General features: G+C 46.9%; 1 protein-coding gene across 1 annotated transcript in view; it reads left to right on the top strand.

The window, feature by feature from the left end:
- Positions 1-1,481: 1,481 nt before the first annotated feature.
- The window catches only part of LOC107297376 (zinc transporter ZIP4-like), a 32,960-nt gene continuing 17,960 nt past the window's right edge, over positions 1,482-16,481 (top strand). The window contains exons 1-3 of the mRNA XM_029286299.1: positions 1,482-1,682; positions 13,701-13,985; positions 16,140-16,344. Of these exons, the coding sequence (XP_029142132.1) occupies positions 1,482-1,682; positions 13,701-13,985; positions 16,140-16,344 (691 nt within the window). The remainder of the gene's footprint in view (positions 1,683-13,700; positions 13,986-16,139; positions 16,345-16,481) is intronic.

Raw genomic sequence — 16,481 nt, forward strand, 5'->3', positions numbered from 1 at the left:
ATCCAGGTCATGGGTGTCCCCAAAGGGCTTTTTTCCGAAAGGCAACTGGACTTTCTTGGTTTTTCCCTTGAAAACATTTAACTTCCCTGTTCAGGTAGGAGACCCTTGCAGAAGAACAGGGCTGGAAGGGACCTTGGAGGTCATCTAGTCCAACCCCCTGCTCAGGCAGGAGACCCTTGTGGAGTAATAGAGCTGGAAGAGACCTTGGAGGTCTTCTAGTCCAGCCCCCTGCTCAGGCAGGAGACCCTTGTGGAGTAAAATAGAGCTGGAAGGGACCTTGGAGGTCATCTAGTCCAACCCCCTGCTCAGGCAGGAGACCCTTGTGGAGTAAAATAGAGCTGGAAGGGACCTTGGAGGTCATCTAGTCCAACCCCCTGCTCAGGCAGGAGACCCTTGTGGAGTAATAGAGCTGGAAGGGACCTTGGAGGTCATCTACTCCAACCCCCTGCTCAGGTAGGAGACCCTTGTGGAGTAATAGAGCTGGAAGGGACCTTGGAGGTCATCTAGTCCAAACCCCTGCTCAGGCAGGAGACCCTTCTGGAGTAAAATAGAGCTGGAAGGGACCTTGGAGGTCATCTAGTCCAACCCCCTGCTCAGGCAGGAGACCCTTGTGGAGTAAAATAGAGCTGGAAGGGACCTTGGAGGTCATCTAGTCCAACCCCCTGCTCAGGCAGGAGACCCTTGTGGAGTAAAATAGAGCTGGAAGGGACCTTAGAGGTCATCTAGTCCACCCCCCTCCTCAAGCAGGAGACCTTTGCAGAAGCTGGAAGGGACCTTGGAGGCCATCTAGTCCAACCCCCTGCTCAGGCAGGAGACCCGGTGCCATTTCGGACAAACGGCTGTCCAGTCCCTTCTTAAAAACCTCCAGTGTTGGAGCTCACACACACACACACAGTCCATGCTCTCCATCGGAACCGGCACCCAAATTCTGCCAGCACCGGAATCCTTTCACTGATCCAATGGTTCTTCTAAACATCCCCCTGTCAAACCCCCACCCCCCCAAGCCTACATGACTCGGCTTGCAAAGGGATTTTTTCCCTGCCCGCCCCCAGCCAGCCACCGCCGCAGCAGCGGGGTTAGGAAAGAGCCCAGCGCTGCTGCCACCCTCCACGGGTATGAGCTCACGGGGCTTGAGCAAGACCTGTGCGCCTTCCCTTCCCTTCCCTTCCTTGGGGCTCTGCTGGCCCGGCCGCCCTGCCTCCTGCTCCCGGCCCTCCTTGCCCCACCTCGCCTGCTCCCCCTGGCCAAGGCCTGCCCTCCCATCTGGGCAGGGGCTCGGTGGAGCCAGACAGGTTTTGTGGAATGGTTAACCTGGGGCAATTCCACCCTGAGCCAATCCCCTGAGCCCAACCACAACAGCCACAGCCACAGCAGCAGCAGCAGCAGCAGCCAGGAGACCTCCGCGCCCAGCCACCTGTCCCAAACTTCCCAGGGCAGAGAAGACGAAGACACCTGTGGCAGCCGAGCCCTCCTGCCCAGCCATGAGTCTCACCCAGGTGGCCCTGGTGCTCCTCTGCCTGCTGGGGGCTGCCCTGCCGGAGCCCCCCCAGGACCCAGCCGTGCAGGAGCTCTGGACTCTCCTGTCTGGCAGCCGGGAAGGCGCTCTGCCTCGTCGCTCGGTGGATGCCCTGTTAAATATCGCCAGGTCCCGGGTGCAGTGCTCGGCCGTGCCGTGTGAAAAGGTACCGTGTGGGGCTAGCAGAAGGGCAGGCGGGCGGGCGGGGTCCTCCCTGCCGCTGGAGAGCCTGGGTCAAACTCCAGCCTGGGTGCAAAGGGCTGGGGCGCCAGGGTGGAGGGGACAGCGGCCTCAGCAAGAGCAGCTGCTGCTTAAAGGAGAGAAAGAGGCGCAGGGGAAGAGAAGTGGGGAGTGGGACTTTGGGCCTGGCTTTGCTGACCCCCAACCCCGACACCCCCCCCAATTTCCTAGCTTCGGCGACAGGCTGTGCCCGTGGGCACCCCAAGTCTGCCCCTCGCCCAGGCCAGCTGGGTTCAGACCGCCTCCATCTGCTTGACCGTTCCAACAGAATACAGGAGGACAGAGTTGGAAGGGACCTCAGAGGTCTTCTAGTCCAGCCCCCTCCTGCTAAGATAGGAAACCTTCCTGACAAATAGCTGTCCAGTCTCCCTTCCAGTGTTGGAGCATTCGCAACGTCTGGAGGGAAGTCATTCCACTGGTTTAATTGTCCTTCCCGTCAGGAAACTTCTCCTTATAAGGAGGCCCTATAGAAAGAGCGGGGTCTTAATCTACGACGGCCCCCGAATCCGGGGGATTCTCACCCGCATCCCAGCTACTCAATTGGCTTCACAGGCAGTTTGGTGCGCTTCGTCAGAGGCGCCGAGATGAAGGAAGTCGCGGCGGAGAGAAACTTCTGCTTTTGAACGTTTTGGGGGACTTTTGCAATTGCGTTAGTTGGAAAAATTGTCACCGGATAAGATGGGGGGGGGTTCGTGGGCTGGCTGGCAGACCCCAGAAGGAGGTTTCAGCTAGAACAAAGAAATGGGTTGGGGGCTGAAATCAAGAGGAGGCAGCCTGGGGAGGGAGTCTCTCTCCCTTTTTTAAAAATCAGTTTATAATATAAAATACAAAAATACAAAAGGAAACAGTAGGAAAAATAGGGGAGGGAGAAGGTGGCGTAGGGTCTCCTTCTTGGGGTGGGGTTGGACTAGATGACCTACAAGGTCCCTTCCAACTCTGTTCTATTCTAAAGGAAGGGAAAACGGTAAAAAGAAAGAAACGGTGTTTACATCCGACTCCCTTTGGTGTGTAGGAGAATAATCAAATCAAACTTCAACTTTTTTACTTTTACGTAATCATACAAACTAGTCATTTCTAGAAAACAACAAAGCTATCTAATCGGTGAAAACCCCAAATCAAAGTGTTGGTTTTTTTTTTCCCCACCTCAAGCACAAAGTCCAGAAGTGGTTTCCAAGGAGAAATAAAAGTAATTGTCTTTTTTGCTTTAATCAAAGTAGTCCGTTTAGCCCAGGGGTAGGCAACCTTGGCTCTTTTATGACTTGTGACTATGCTGGCTCAGGAATTCTGGGAGTTGAAGTCCACAGGTCTTAAAGTTGCCAAGGTTGGGGACCTCTGGTTTATACAATCAATGCTGTGGTAAATTTAGCCCAGGGGTAGGCAACCTTGGCTCTTTTATGACTCGTGGACTTCAACTCCCAGAATTCCTGAGCCAGCATGGGGGAAACTATGGCCCCCTCATGACTCGTGGACTTCAACTCCCAGAATTCCTGAGCCAGCCTGGCTCAGCTTGGAAACCTCTCCCTTTCCCCTCAGCATGGCTGGCTCAGGAATTCTGGGAGTTGAAGTCTACAAGTCATAAAAGAGCCAAGGTTGCCTACCCCTGGTCTATATTATGGATGTCCAACCATGGGAACTTTAAGACTTTGGACTTCAACTCCCAGAATTCCTGAGCCAGCCATGCTGAGGGGAAAGGGGGAGGTTTCCAAGCTGAGCCATGCTGGCTCAGGAATTCTGGGAGTTGAAGTCCACGAGTCATGAAAGAGCCAAGGTTGCCTACCCCTGGTTTAGCCTTCTCTACCGACTCTCTCAACTTCTGCAGCTGTTCGTCTGTTGTGGGAATCTAAAAAAATGTCTTTCCGTTTTTGTGCGTAATCTTGGGTGTGTGTGTGTGTGTGTGTTGTCGAGAGGGTGACGCGGAGGCCATACGATGGAGCCAGTCACCCCAACCACAATGCCACCACATGGTCCTCAGATTATGACCACCGTTGAGATCAGGGTTTCCATACCCCAGCGAGGCAGTTTTTAAGTGAGGGGCGCCCGGTTTTACCACCATTTCGGCCACCGTCGTTAAATGAATCGTGCAGTCGTTAAGCGAATCTGGCTTCCCACGTTGACTTGCTTGTCGGAAGCCGGTTGGGAAGGTCACAAATGATGATCACATCAGCCCGGGATGCTGCGACCGTCACAAATACAGGTCATCCTTGATTTACAACGGTTCATTCACTGACCGTTCCATATTCCAACGGCACTGAAAAAAAAAGTGACTTACGGCCGTTTTTCACAGTTACGGCCTTCGTCGCCTCCCCCAGAGTCACGTGATCGAAATTCAGACGCTTGGCAACTGACTCGTGTTTACGACGGTTGCAGGGATCCGCCTTTTGTGACCGTCTGACAAGCAGAGTCAAGGTGGAAGCCGGGTTCACTTAACAACCGTGTGACTGATTTAAAAACTGCAGTGATTCCCTTACCAACTGTGGCGAGGAAGGTCGTAAAATGGGGCAAAAATCACTTTAGAACTGTCTCCCTCAGCAACAGAAACTTTGAGCTCAATGTTGGTCGTGATTCAGAGGATGGCCTGGGTACATGTTGGTTTGCTAAGCCCTGAATTTTGATCTGTGGCCCTGAGGATGTGGTGGTCATATGTGTGAGGATCTGTCGTAAGTCACTGTTTTTCAGTGCTGGTGTAGCTTTGAATGGCCACTAAACAAAGGGTTATAAATTAGGGAAATAGAATAGAATAGAATAGAATAGAATAGAATAGAATAGAATAGAATAGAATAGAATAGAATAGAATAATAAAATACAGAACAGAGTAGAGTAGAGTAGAATAGAATAGAATAGAATAGAATAGAATAGAATAGAATAGAATAGAATAGAATAATAAAATACAGAACAGAGTAGAGTAGAGTAGAGTAGAATAGAATAGAATAGAATAGAATAGAATAGAATAGAATAGAATAGAATAGAATAGAATAATAAAATACAGAACAGAGTAGAGTAGAGTAGAATAGAATAGAATAGAATAGAATAGAATAGAATAGAATAGAATTATAGGTTAGAATAGAATAGAATAATAGAATAGAATAGAATAGAAATACAGAATAGAATAGAATAATAAAATACAGAATAGAATAGAGTAGAGTAAAATAGAATAGAATAGAATAGAATAGAATAGAATAATACAATACAGAATAGAATAGAATAGAATAGAATAGAAATACAGAATAGAATAGAATAGAATAGAATAATACAATACATAATAGAATAGAATAGAATAGAATAGAATAATAAAATACAGAATAGAATAGAATAGAATAGAATAGAATAATACAATACAGAATAGAATAGAATAGAATAGAATAGAATAATAAAATACAGAATAGAATAGAATAGAATAGAATAATACAATACAGAATAGAATAGAATAGAATAGAATAGAATAATACAATACAGAATAGAATAGAATAGAATAGAATAGAATAGAATAATAGAATAATAGAATAGAATAGAATAGAATAGAATAGAATAGAATAGAATAGAATAGAATAGAATAGAATAAACCCGGTTGGAAGGAACCTTGTAGGTCATCTAGTCCAACCCCCTGCTCAAGCAGGAAACCCTACACCATTTCAGACAAAGAGTATTTTGCCAAAGAGCAAACTATACTAGTCTCCCCCAAACTTATGGGGCCTATGGCCATTGTCACCCCAGACTCCTGCAGGTTGGAGAAGCTATCAAAACGCAGGAATTTCCCCCCAAATCGGGATCAGTTAAAGAGAGAAGGTGCAGAGTTTGGCCAAAAGTCAGCATTTTCACCCGACAGGCAAAGGGCCAAACGAGGTCTTTCAGTCTTTCCGAAAAAGACTCGGCGCCGAATACTGAAATTGTGAGGAGAGGGTCTCCTGGGTGGGGGGCGAGCCAGAGAAGGTTGTGAGATGGAGAAAATAATTCCAGGGATGGGAATCTTCGGGAATGGTTTGACTTTGCAACCAGGAACCGCTCAAGCGTGCTCATTTCTGCCTATTTAGGAGGGTTTAACCAATCTTGGAAACTTTAAGAGGGGGGGGACTTCGACTCCCAGAATTCCCCAGCCAGCAAAGCTGGCTGGGGAATTCTGGGAGTCGAAGTCCCCCCCCCTCTTAAAGTTGGAAAACCCTGGTCCGAAGCCAAGGCAGGAAAAGTTCTCAGGCCGTCTGGGCACGGGAAAAACTGGAAATATCACTTGAGCGAGAAGCCTTAAATGAAAATGCCAGGAGCTGCCTTGCGTTCCTAGGAGCTGAGTGCGAGAGGCTGGCAGGCAGATCCTCGCCCAGATGGGTTGCACAAGGTTTGTGCCCAAGAGAGGAAAGTGTGTTTCGGTTGGGAGGAGGAAGAGAGAGAGAGAGAGGGAAGGGAGGGGAGAGAGAGAGAGAGAGAGAGCGAGGGAGGGAGGTGGGCTGTTTCTTGTTTTGTTTTGCATCCCTTCATCATCCATTTACTTCCTTTTCCTCTTCTCCTTTCCCCTTCCCTTCTTCCTTTCTTTATCCATTTACTTCATTTTGTTCATTTTCCTTTTCTCTTTCCCCTTCCCTTCTTCATCCATAATTTTTTCTTTCTTTTCCTCTTCTCCTTTCCCCTTCCTTTCTTCCCTTCTTCATCCATTTACTTCCTTTTCTTCATTTTGCTCTCCTCCTTTCCCCTTCCTTCTTCGTCCATTACTTTTTCTTTTCTTCCTTCTCCTCTTCTCCTTCCCCCTTCTTCCCTCATCCATTTACTTCCTTTTCTTCCCTTTCCTCTTCTCCCTTCCCCTTCCTTCCTTCCCTTCTTCATCCATTTACTTCCTTTTCCTTTTCTCCTTTCCCCTTTCCTTCTTCATCCATATTTTTTTCTTTTCTTCCTTCTCCTCTTCTCCTTTCCCCTTCCCTTCTTCCCTTCTTCATCCATTTACTTCCTTTTCCTTTTCTCCTTTCCCCTTCCCTTCTTCATCCATTACTTTTTCTTTTCTTCCTTTTTCTCTTCTCCTTTCCCCTTCCCTTCTTCCCTCATCCATTTACTTCCTTTTCTTCCCTTTCCTCTTCTCCTTTCCTCTTCCTTCCTTCCCTTCTTCATCCATTTACTTCCTTTTCCTTTTCTCCTTTCCCCTTCCCTTCTTCATCTGTTACTTTTTCTTTTCTTCCTTTTCCTCTTCTCCTTTCCCCTTCCCTTCTTCCCTCATCCATTTACTTCCTTTTCTTCCCTTTCCTCTTCTCCTTTCCTCTTCCTTCCTTCCCTTCTTCATCCATTTACTTCCTTTTCCTTTTCTCCTTTCCCCTTCCCTTCTTCATCTGTTACTTTTTCTTTTCTTCCTTTTCCTCTTCTCCTTTCCCCCTCCTTTCTTTCCTCATCCATTTACTTCCTTTTCTTCCCTTTCCTCTTCTCCTTTCCCCTTCCTTTCTTCCCTTCTTCATCCATTTACTTCCTTTTCCTTTCCTCTTTTCCCCTTCCCTTCTTCATCCGTTACTTTTTCTTTTCTTCCTTTTTCTTTTCTCCTTCCCCCTTCCCTTCCCTCGTGCCAAGAAAAGGGGGTTCAGCGGAGGGCAGGTGGCTGGAACCGCCCCCCCCCACCGTCCCACCCTGTCCCAGCCTCAGTCTTGGCCCCCCTTAGCAAGAAAATCAGACCTTTCCCAGTCGAACCCGGAAGTACCCAGACCCCCCACCCTGGAGGGTCCTTAGCAAGAGGGAATGACCCTGGGGAGGGTCAATTCTGCTGGGCTGAAAAGGAGCACAAGATGCGGTCAAATGGTCTAGCTCAGTGGTTCTCAACCTTTTTAATGCCGCGACCCCAACCGGTCGTAAGTCGAGGACTAAACCGGTCGTAAGTCGAGGACTAAACCGGTCGTAAGTCGAGGACTACCCAACCGGTCGTAAGTCGAGGACTTTCCCTGCCCGGGAGCGCCACGCATGCTTGGTTCCGCCCCCTGCACTGGCCGAGGCGTAGCTGGCAAGCGGCAGAGACGGAGCAGGCCGACCACCAGCTGGCCCAGCCCAAGGGAGGTAAGGCGCCTGCCAGAAAAGGGGGAAAAATGGCGGACAGCCTTGCTTGGCGACCCCCGTGAAATGGTCAATCAACCCCAAATGGGGTCCCGACCCACAGGTTGAGAACCACTGGTCTAGCTGGTGGCCGGACACACCAAGAAAAGAGGCAAAACTTTGACTGGGCTGTTCTACCTGGGTTTCCCCCCCTGGTGGCCCCTCTGCCCCTTTGCCCCGTGCCAAGCCTTGCTCACATGCAGTCCTGACCCTCAAACGTGCTTTAATTCCTTTCTCCTCCAGTCCCTCCAGTCGCAAAATGTTTGGAAACCGTGTGCGGAACAGCGCACACCTTTGATTAACCGGATCCGCCCGGCTTCGGTTAGCGGTGGGCAGCCTTCGTGGCTTGCCAATCCCGGCTGTGCCATCCTGGGCAGCCTGATCTGCCAGGCTGGGCAGATGTGAAGCCGGTTGTTGTGACAAATTTCTGCAAACCTCGAGTCAGCCGTGACTCCAGGCAAGTGCCCGGATGAGCCCATGCGGTTTTCTCACCATCTGCAAAGTGGTTTTGCCCTGCTTGCCTTTTTTTTCTCTTCCTGGCGCTGAGCGTGCATGAATAACTGGGCCAGACTCAGCCAGGATCCGTGCCTAAGGCAGGATCAGAACTCAGCTCTTCCAGATTCTAGCTAGGTGCCTCTAACAGGTGGTTCTCAAGTTATCACTATGATCAAGGAGAGAAGCAACCTGGAACTAAGGAGAAACTTCCTGACAGTGAGAACAATTAACCAGTGGAACAACCTGCCTCCAGAAGCTGTGGGTGCTCCAACACTGGAGGCTTTTAAGAAGAGACTGGACAGCCATTTGTCTGAAATGGTATAGGGTTTCCTGCCTGAGCAGGGGATTGGACTAGATGACCTCCAAGGTCCCTTCCAATTTTATTATTATTATTATTATTATTATTATTATTATTATTATTATTATTATTATTATTATTATTATTATTATTATTATTATTATTATTGATGATGATCATCGCACAGTCAGCCAGATGTTCAGACTGGGTTTGGCATTTTGTCTACCTATCGAGTCCTTCCCAAGGACCTGGGATAGGCAGATGTGGATGTTTGATGGTATTACAGATATCGTCGCAGGATGGAAGCAGTTCCTAGTAAGGCCGCCTTTTGCAATTGACTAACGGCGAATCTGTCAATGCCAATGGTGTTCAAGTGGTGCTCCAGTTGTTTTGGGATTGCACCCAAGGCGCCTGTTACTATTGGTACTAGGCGCCTTGGGTGCAATCCCAAAACAACTGGAGCACCACTTGAACACCATCATTGGCATTGACAGATTCGCCATTAGTCAATTGCAAAATAATAATAATAATAATAATAATAATAATAATAATAATAATAATAATAATAATAATAATAATAATAATAATACAACCGTCGCAGCATCCCCACGATTATGGGATGAAAGCTTCGAGCACTTGGCAACTGGCAACTGGCATGTACTTAGGACAGTTTATTTATGTCTAAAACAATAAATAAATAAATAACAGCTGAAGGCAGCTGCGCGGTCCTGGGTCGTGTGATCGCCATTGGTAACCTCCCCAGCTGGATTCCTTCGTGCCAAGTCAAAGGGGAAAGCCGGTTTCGCTTAACGACGGCGCGTTTTGCTTAACAACGGCAGCGACTCGTTTAACGACCCTGGCAAAAAAAAAACAAAGGCCGTAAAACGGGATGACGCTTGCTTAACAACTGCCTGGCTTAGGGGCAGGATCGTTGCCTACGAGGCGGGCGGCAAATTGATTCGATCGATCAATCAATCAATATTCTGGTCGGTAAGGCGAGGACTGGGGCTACCCCTGCTGCCAGTGTGAAGGGGTCGTCTTAGTTATTTTGGGGGGGGGACCCCAGAGAGAGAAATCCAGGAAATCCACTGAAATCCAGGAAATCCACAGCAAGCCTTGGGTGCCTACGTTGCCAGTCTGGATGAGGGTGTTTTCTTTTGTTATAACCCTGGCAGTTCTCTCTATTTTTTTTCCCACGTTTTTTATTAATTTCCCAATATTACATTTACATGGCAGTTCTCTCTAAGTGGCCTGTCTGTCACCCTTCCAAGCTGATTATTTACACCTCCTATTTACAGGAAGGCAACTGGAGCAGGTTTATTATTTCCGGCAGGCGCTGGTGTATTATTTGCATAAACTCTGTGTAAGCACTTCAAACTGAGCAGGAATCCGGAGAACCATTAACCGCGCTCCAGATTAGACCCCAAGTTTTTCCTCTGCACTGTTTGTTGTTCAGTTCAATGTTTCTCCAGCTTAGCAAGTTGAAGTGGGGTGGACTTTGACTCCCAGAATTCCCCAGCCAGCTTTTGCTGGCTGGGGAATTCTGGAAGTCAAAGTCCACCCCTCTTCAAGTGCGCTGAGATTTGAGTGACACTAATCGGATCGCTTCCGATTCTCCTTTGTGTTCATTCTCGTCAGAACCGGCTAGGATTCGGAATCAGAATCAGAACAGAGCTGGGAGGGACCTTGGAGGTCTTCTAGTCCAGCCCCCTGCTCAAGCAGGAGACCCTATTCCAATTCAGACAGTAGTTCAATCAGAATAGAGTTAGAAGGGACCTTGGAGGTCTTCTAGTCCAGCCCCCTGCTGAAGCAGGAGACCCTGTATCATTTCAGACAGTAGTTCAATCAGAATAGAGTTGGAAGGGACCTTGGAGGTCTTCTAGTCCAGCCCCCTGCTGAAGCAGGAGACCCTGTATCATTTCAGACAGTAGTTCAATCAGAATAGAATTGGAAGGGATCTTGGAGGTCTTCTAGTCCAGCCCCCTGCTGAAGCAGGAGACCCTAGACCATTTCAGACAATAGTTTAATCAGAATAGAGTTAAAAGGGACCTTGGAGGTCTTCTAGTCCAGCCCCCTGCTCAAGCAAGGGACCCTATACAATGTGAGACAATCTCTTCCTAAAATCATTGGAGCATTCACCGCTTCTGGAGGCAGGTGGTTCCACTGGTTAATTGTTCTCACTGTCAGGAAGTTTCTCCTTAGTTCCAGGTTGCTTCTCTCCTTGATGAGTTTTCATCCGTTGCTTCTTCTTCTGCCTTCTCCACAATATCTGCTCCCCATCCACGTCCAATTGTCTGCAACTTTATCCAGCATCACCAATCAAAAACGTGCATTTTGTTTTTCTTTCCATGGTCCACTTTTCCCAGCAGGATGGGGAAACCATGACAAAGAAGGATTAGGTTGTGACATGGTAGCAGTTATTCCAGTATTTGAGGGGCTGCCACAAGGAAGAGGGGGGAGTCAAGCCATTCTCCAAAGCACCTGAAGGCAGGAGAAGAAGCAACGGATGGAAACTCATCAAGGAGAGAAGCAACCTGGAACTAAGGAGAAACTTCCTGACAGTGAGAACAATTGACTAGTGGAACAGCTTGCCACCAGACGTTGTGGGTGCTCCATCACTGAAAGCTTTTAAAAAGAAACTGGATAGCCACTTGCCTGAAATGGTATAGGGTCTCCTGCTTGAGCAGGGGGTTGGTCTAGAAGACCTCCGAGGTCCCTTCTGACACTGTTATTCTGTTATTCTATAATCCCAGGTCAATTAATCAATGGAACAGCTTCCCTCCAGAAGTTGTGGGTGCTCCATCACTGGAGGTTTTTAAGAAGAGATTGGACAGCCTTCTGTCTGAAATGGCACAGGGTCTTCTGCTTGAGCAAGGGGTTGGACTAGATGACCTCCAAGGTCCCTTCCAACTCTGTTATTCTGTAAGGGTCTCCTGCTTGAGCAGGGGGGGTGGACTAGAGGACCTCCAAGGTCCCTTCCAGCTCTATTCTGTATCGAATTGGACTTTGTGATCAGTGTGATGTCCCTGCACCTTAAATTGTCTTAATTCCCTTCCTCCCTCAGTGTGCTTCTTCTGTAGGGTTTATTACTTACTTACTTACTTACTTACTTACTTACTTACTTACTTACTTACTTACTTACTTACTTATTTACTTACTTATTTATTTACTTATTTACTTAACTTACTTATTTTGCTGACTGGGGAATTCTGGGAGTCGAAGTCTACCTGCCTTTAAGTGGTCTGGTTGGAGAAACCCCAGCTAGGCCTGCTTGGTCTTCATTTTGTACGGTCCTCCGCTGTTCTCCACAATACAGACCGTCCTCAATTTACGACGGTTCATTTAGTGACCATTTAAAGTCACAGCAGCGCCGAAAAAAGTGACTTAGGACCGCTTTTCACACTTACGACCGTTGCAGCACCCCTGTGGTCACGTGATCAGAATTCGAATGCTTGGCAACCGAGTCCTACTTACGACGGTTGCAGCGTCCTGGGGGTGGGTGGGAGTTGTGCGATTCCCCTTTTGCGACCGTCTGATAAACGAAATTCATGGGGAAGCCAGATTCACTTAACAGCCGTGTGACTGCAGTGATTCGTTTAACAAATTGTGGCAAGAAAAGTTGTAAAATGGGGCGAAATTCACTCTTAACAAATTTTGGGCTCAATTTTGGTCGTAAGTCGAGAACTACCTGTAACCTTCTCTCCACCTATTCCAGAGATGTTTAATCCAATAGAACAGCACTTAGACTTATATACCGCTTCACGGTGCTTGTACAGCCCTCTCTAAGCGGTTTGCAGAGTCAATCTGGGTCCTCATTTTTCCGACCTTGAAAGGACAGGAGATGATAAGATAAGATAAAATATAAGATAAGATAACCTTTATTGTCATTTTTTTACTGTGGGCACAATGGCACACATCAAAAATGAAATTTAGTTGCACACTCTCAAAGTGAAACATATACATGACACACACCTAAACATACTATGAACAACATATGTATAGACCCACATCCCTACATATACATAGCAAATAAATATTAAATATTGTCCATCTTGAATATATAATGGAAGGATAGATAGATAGATAGATAGATAGATAGATAGATAGATAGATAGATAGATAGATAGATAGATAGATAGATAGATGATAGAGATAAGATAAGATAAGATAAGATAAGATAAGATAAGATAAGATAAGATAAGATAAGATAAGATAAGATAAGATAAGATAAGATAAGATAAGATAACCTTTATTGTCATTTTTATACTGTGGGCACAACGGCACACATCAAAAATGAAATTTAGTTGCCCGCTCTCAAAGTGAAACACACACATGACACACACCTAAACATACTATGAACAACATGTACAGATCCACATCCCTACATATACGTAGCAAATAAATATTAAATACTGTCTGTCTTGAATATATTGGCCGAGCCAATGTTGAACCTCCTCAAGATTGAACTCTTGGGCTTCCAGTGCTTCCTTCCTTCTCATTTCCCTTCCTTCCTTCCTTCCTTCCTTCCTTCCTTCCTTCCTTCCTTCCTTCCTTCCCAAGCAACAGCACTTAGACTTATATACCACTTCCCACTGCTTTACAGCCCTCTTTAAGCAATTTACAGAGTCAGCCTGTTGCTCCCCCCAACAATCTGGGTCCTCATTTTACCGACCTCGGAAGGACGGAAGGCTGAGTCAATGTTGAGCCTCATCAAGATTGAATTCCTGTGCTTCCTTCCTTCTCATTTCCCTTCCTTCCTTCCTTCCTTCCTTCCTTCCCAAGCAATAGCTCATAGACTTATATACCGCTTCACAGCGCTTGACAGCCCTCTCTAAGCGGTTTACAGAGTCAGCCTGTTGCCCCCCCCCCCCAACAATCTGGGTCCTCATTTTACCAACCTCGGAAGGATGGAAGTCTGAATCAACCTTGAGCCGGTCAGGATCGAACTCCTGGCAGTGGGCAGAGTTAGCCTGCCATGCTGCCTTCTAACCTCTGCGCCACCACGGCTCCTTCAACCAAAGGTTGAAACCCATTTTGGAATCAACCGGGCGGAACCCGTGTTGACCGAGGTCAAGACCGTGTCCATCTTCTTCTCTTCTGCAGTGCCTCTCGCCCGCAAACATCTTTGAACTGGTAGGGAAGACAACCTCTGGAGAGGCCAACCTCACGTCCCCGGAGCTGCTGACCTTCTCGGCAGGGCTGGTCGTCTACTTCTCGGATCCCGTGGCCGCATGCACGGCGATGACCAAGAAACACTGGGTGTCTGAGGTCCGTGGTTTCCAAACCAAATTCTTTGATGGGAACCCAGCAGCCGGACCCACCTCGGAGAAAGTCGCCCGGCAGATGCTTGTAATCCAGAGGAATGCCAAGTCTGTCAAAAAGGAGGAGGTAAGGGGCAGTGGTGGGGCCACAGCTGGCCGGGGAAGAGTCCTAAATGAGAGAGGTCACCAGAGAGATATCAGCGTTGGGGGTCTGCTGAGTTCCAACTGAGTTCCAGAGTCATAAAAATCAGAAACTCCGAACAGCCATAAAATCATCAAGCCTGCCACATAAACCGATGTAGTGCAGATAGAATTCAGAATTACCATAAAACCTGCAGACTTGCCATAAACCCTCACTGGTGAATTAAAGTCCTGGAGAAGCCACAAACTTCAATTGGCCTTCAAAGGCCAGTGAAGTGAAGTTGGTCCAGATTTCCAGGGAGAGGCTGTTGGGTCAAGGTTTGAGAAGATGGACCTTCTCTGAGAAGGTGGCTTAGACAGCATCAGAATAGAACAGAACAGAACAGAATAGAACAGAATAGAATAGAATAGAATAGAATAGAAAGTAGAATAGAACAGAACAGAACAGAAAGTAGAATAGAATAGAATAGAATAGAATAGAATAGAATAGAATAGTAATAGAATAGAACAGAACAGAACAGAACAGAGAACAGAATAGAACAGAACAGAACAGAATAGAACAGAAAGTAGAATAGAATAGAATAAAATAGAATAGAATAGAATAGAATAGAAAGTAGAACAGAACAGAATAGAATAGAATAAAGAATAGAATAGTAATAGAATAGAACAGAACAGAAAGTAGAATAGAATAGAATAGAAAGTAGAATAGAATAGAATAGAATAGAATAGAATAGAATAGAATAGAATAGAATAGAATAGAATTGGAAGGGACCTTGGAGGTCTTCTCAGACAAGTGACTGTCTAGCTTCTTAAAAATCTCCAATGATGCAGCGCCCACGATTTCTGGAGGTAAGCTGTTCCACAGCACCAGATGGATTTGTAACTGGCTGGCAAACTGTACTCAGCGAGTAGTCCTCTGTGGTACTACATCCACACAGAGAGAAGTAAGCAGTGGGGTACCACAAGGCTCCGTCTCAGGCCCAGCACTCTTCAATATTTTCATAAATGACTCAGATGAGAGAATAGAAGGGGAACTCATCAAATTTGCAGATGACACCAAACTGGCAGGAGTAGCCAACACCCCAGGAGACAAGCTCAGGATCCAAAAAGATCTTGACAGACTTGAACCATGGGCCCTATCCAACAACATGAAATTTAATGTGGGGAAAAGCAAGGTTTTACACCTGGGAAAGGAAAAACCAAAGGTACAAGACCTTGGAGTCCCAGTGGACGATCCCTTAAACACGAGCCAGCCGTGTGCAGCAGCTGCTAAAAAAAAGCCAATGCAGCATGGCTGGCTGGAGAATTCTGGGAATTGAAGTCCATAGGTTCCCAAGCATGGAGAATAGAGTCTCCTGCTTGAGCAGAGGGTTGGACTAGAACACCTTTAAGGTACCCTTATTCTGTTTTATGGGGAGGATTCAAGCAGGATGGTTTCTGCTGAAATGTCCCGTCGCTCTTTAACCCTTTGAAATATGGGAAAGCAACTTTTGCGCTTTCAAGATGGCGAAACTAGCTTTTTAGCTCTTGTTCTCTTTGATAGGGTAATAATAATAATAATAGTAGTAGTAGTAGTAGTAGTAGTAGTAGTAGTAGTAGTAGTAGTAGTAGTAAAGTTGGAAGGGACCTTGGAGGTCATCTAATCCTGCTCAGGCAGGAAACCCTACACCATTTCGGACAAATGGCTGTCCAGTCTCTTCTTAAAAACTTCCAGTGTTGGAGCATTCACCGCTTCTGGAGGCAGGTGGTTCCACTGGTAAATTGTTCTAACTGTCAGGAAGTTTCTCCTTAGTTCTAGTTTGCTTCTCTCCTTGATAAGTTTCCCTCCGTTGCTTCTTCTCCTGCCTTCAGGCGCTTTGGAGAATAGCTTGACTCCCTCTTCTTTGGGGCAGCCCCTGAGAGATTGGAACACTGCTATCATGTCCCCCCTTGTCCTTCTCTCCATTAAACTAGACCTACACCATTCCAGCAACCGTTCCTTATAGACATGCCTCGCTCCCTCAACCATCATTTATGAATTAATTAATTGTGCTTATTAGTCGCTCTTCCTCTGTAGCTGGGAAAAAAAAAATTGTGGCTGTGCTGACAAAAGGGGGAAGCCCAGCCTAAATCTCTCACCTGCTCTTCTCCACTTACCCAGCCCTGTGCAGAAGTGGGCCAGATCCTTAAAAGCAGCACCTCCGTTTCCCGCCACGTGGCATCGAATCCAGCCGGGCAGATGTTGGCGTTCCTCTCCTACCACGTCTTACGAGGTGGCTGCTTCCATGCTCTCCCTCACCAACACTACTTTTTGGATTACATTTTCCAACACTACAGCAACGGGACTCACAACCTCACTCTGGCAGGTAAGCCTCCAAGCGGTAGGCTTGCTCACCTGGGGGGGTGGGCAAGGATTTGAAAACACCCGTTTTATTTTTATTTTTTTTAAACAACTTTTATTAATTTTTCAAGTTTTAACATCCAAATACTTAGGAAGCAGTGT

The sequence above is a fragment of the Protobothrops mucrosquamatus genome, unplaced genomic scaffold, assembly GCF_001527695.2.
Source record: "Protobothrops mucrosquamatus isolate PMUCROS unplaced genomic scaffold, P.Mucros_1.0 scaffold3268, whole genome shotgun sequence".
In the NCBI taxonomy this organism is placed as follows: Eukaryota; Metazoa; Chordata; class Lepidosauria; order Squamata; family Viperidae; genus Protobothrops; species Protobothrops mucrosquamatus.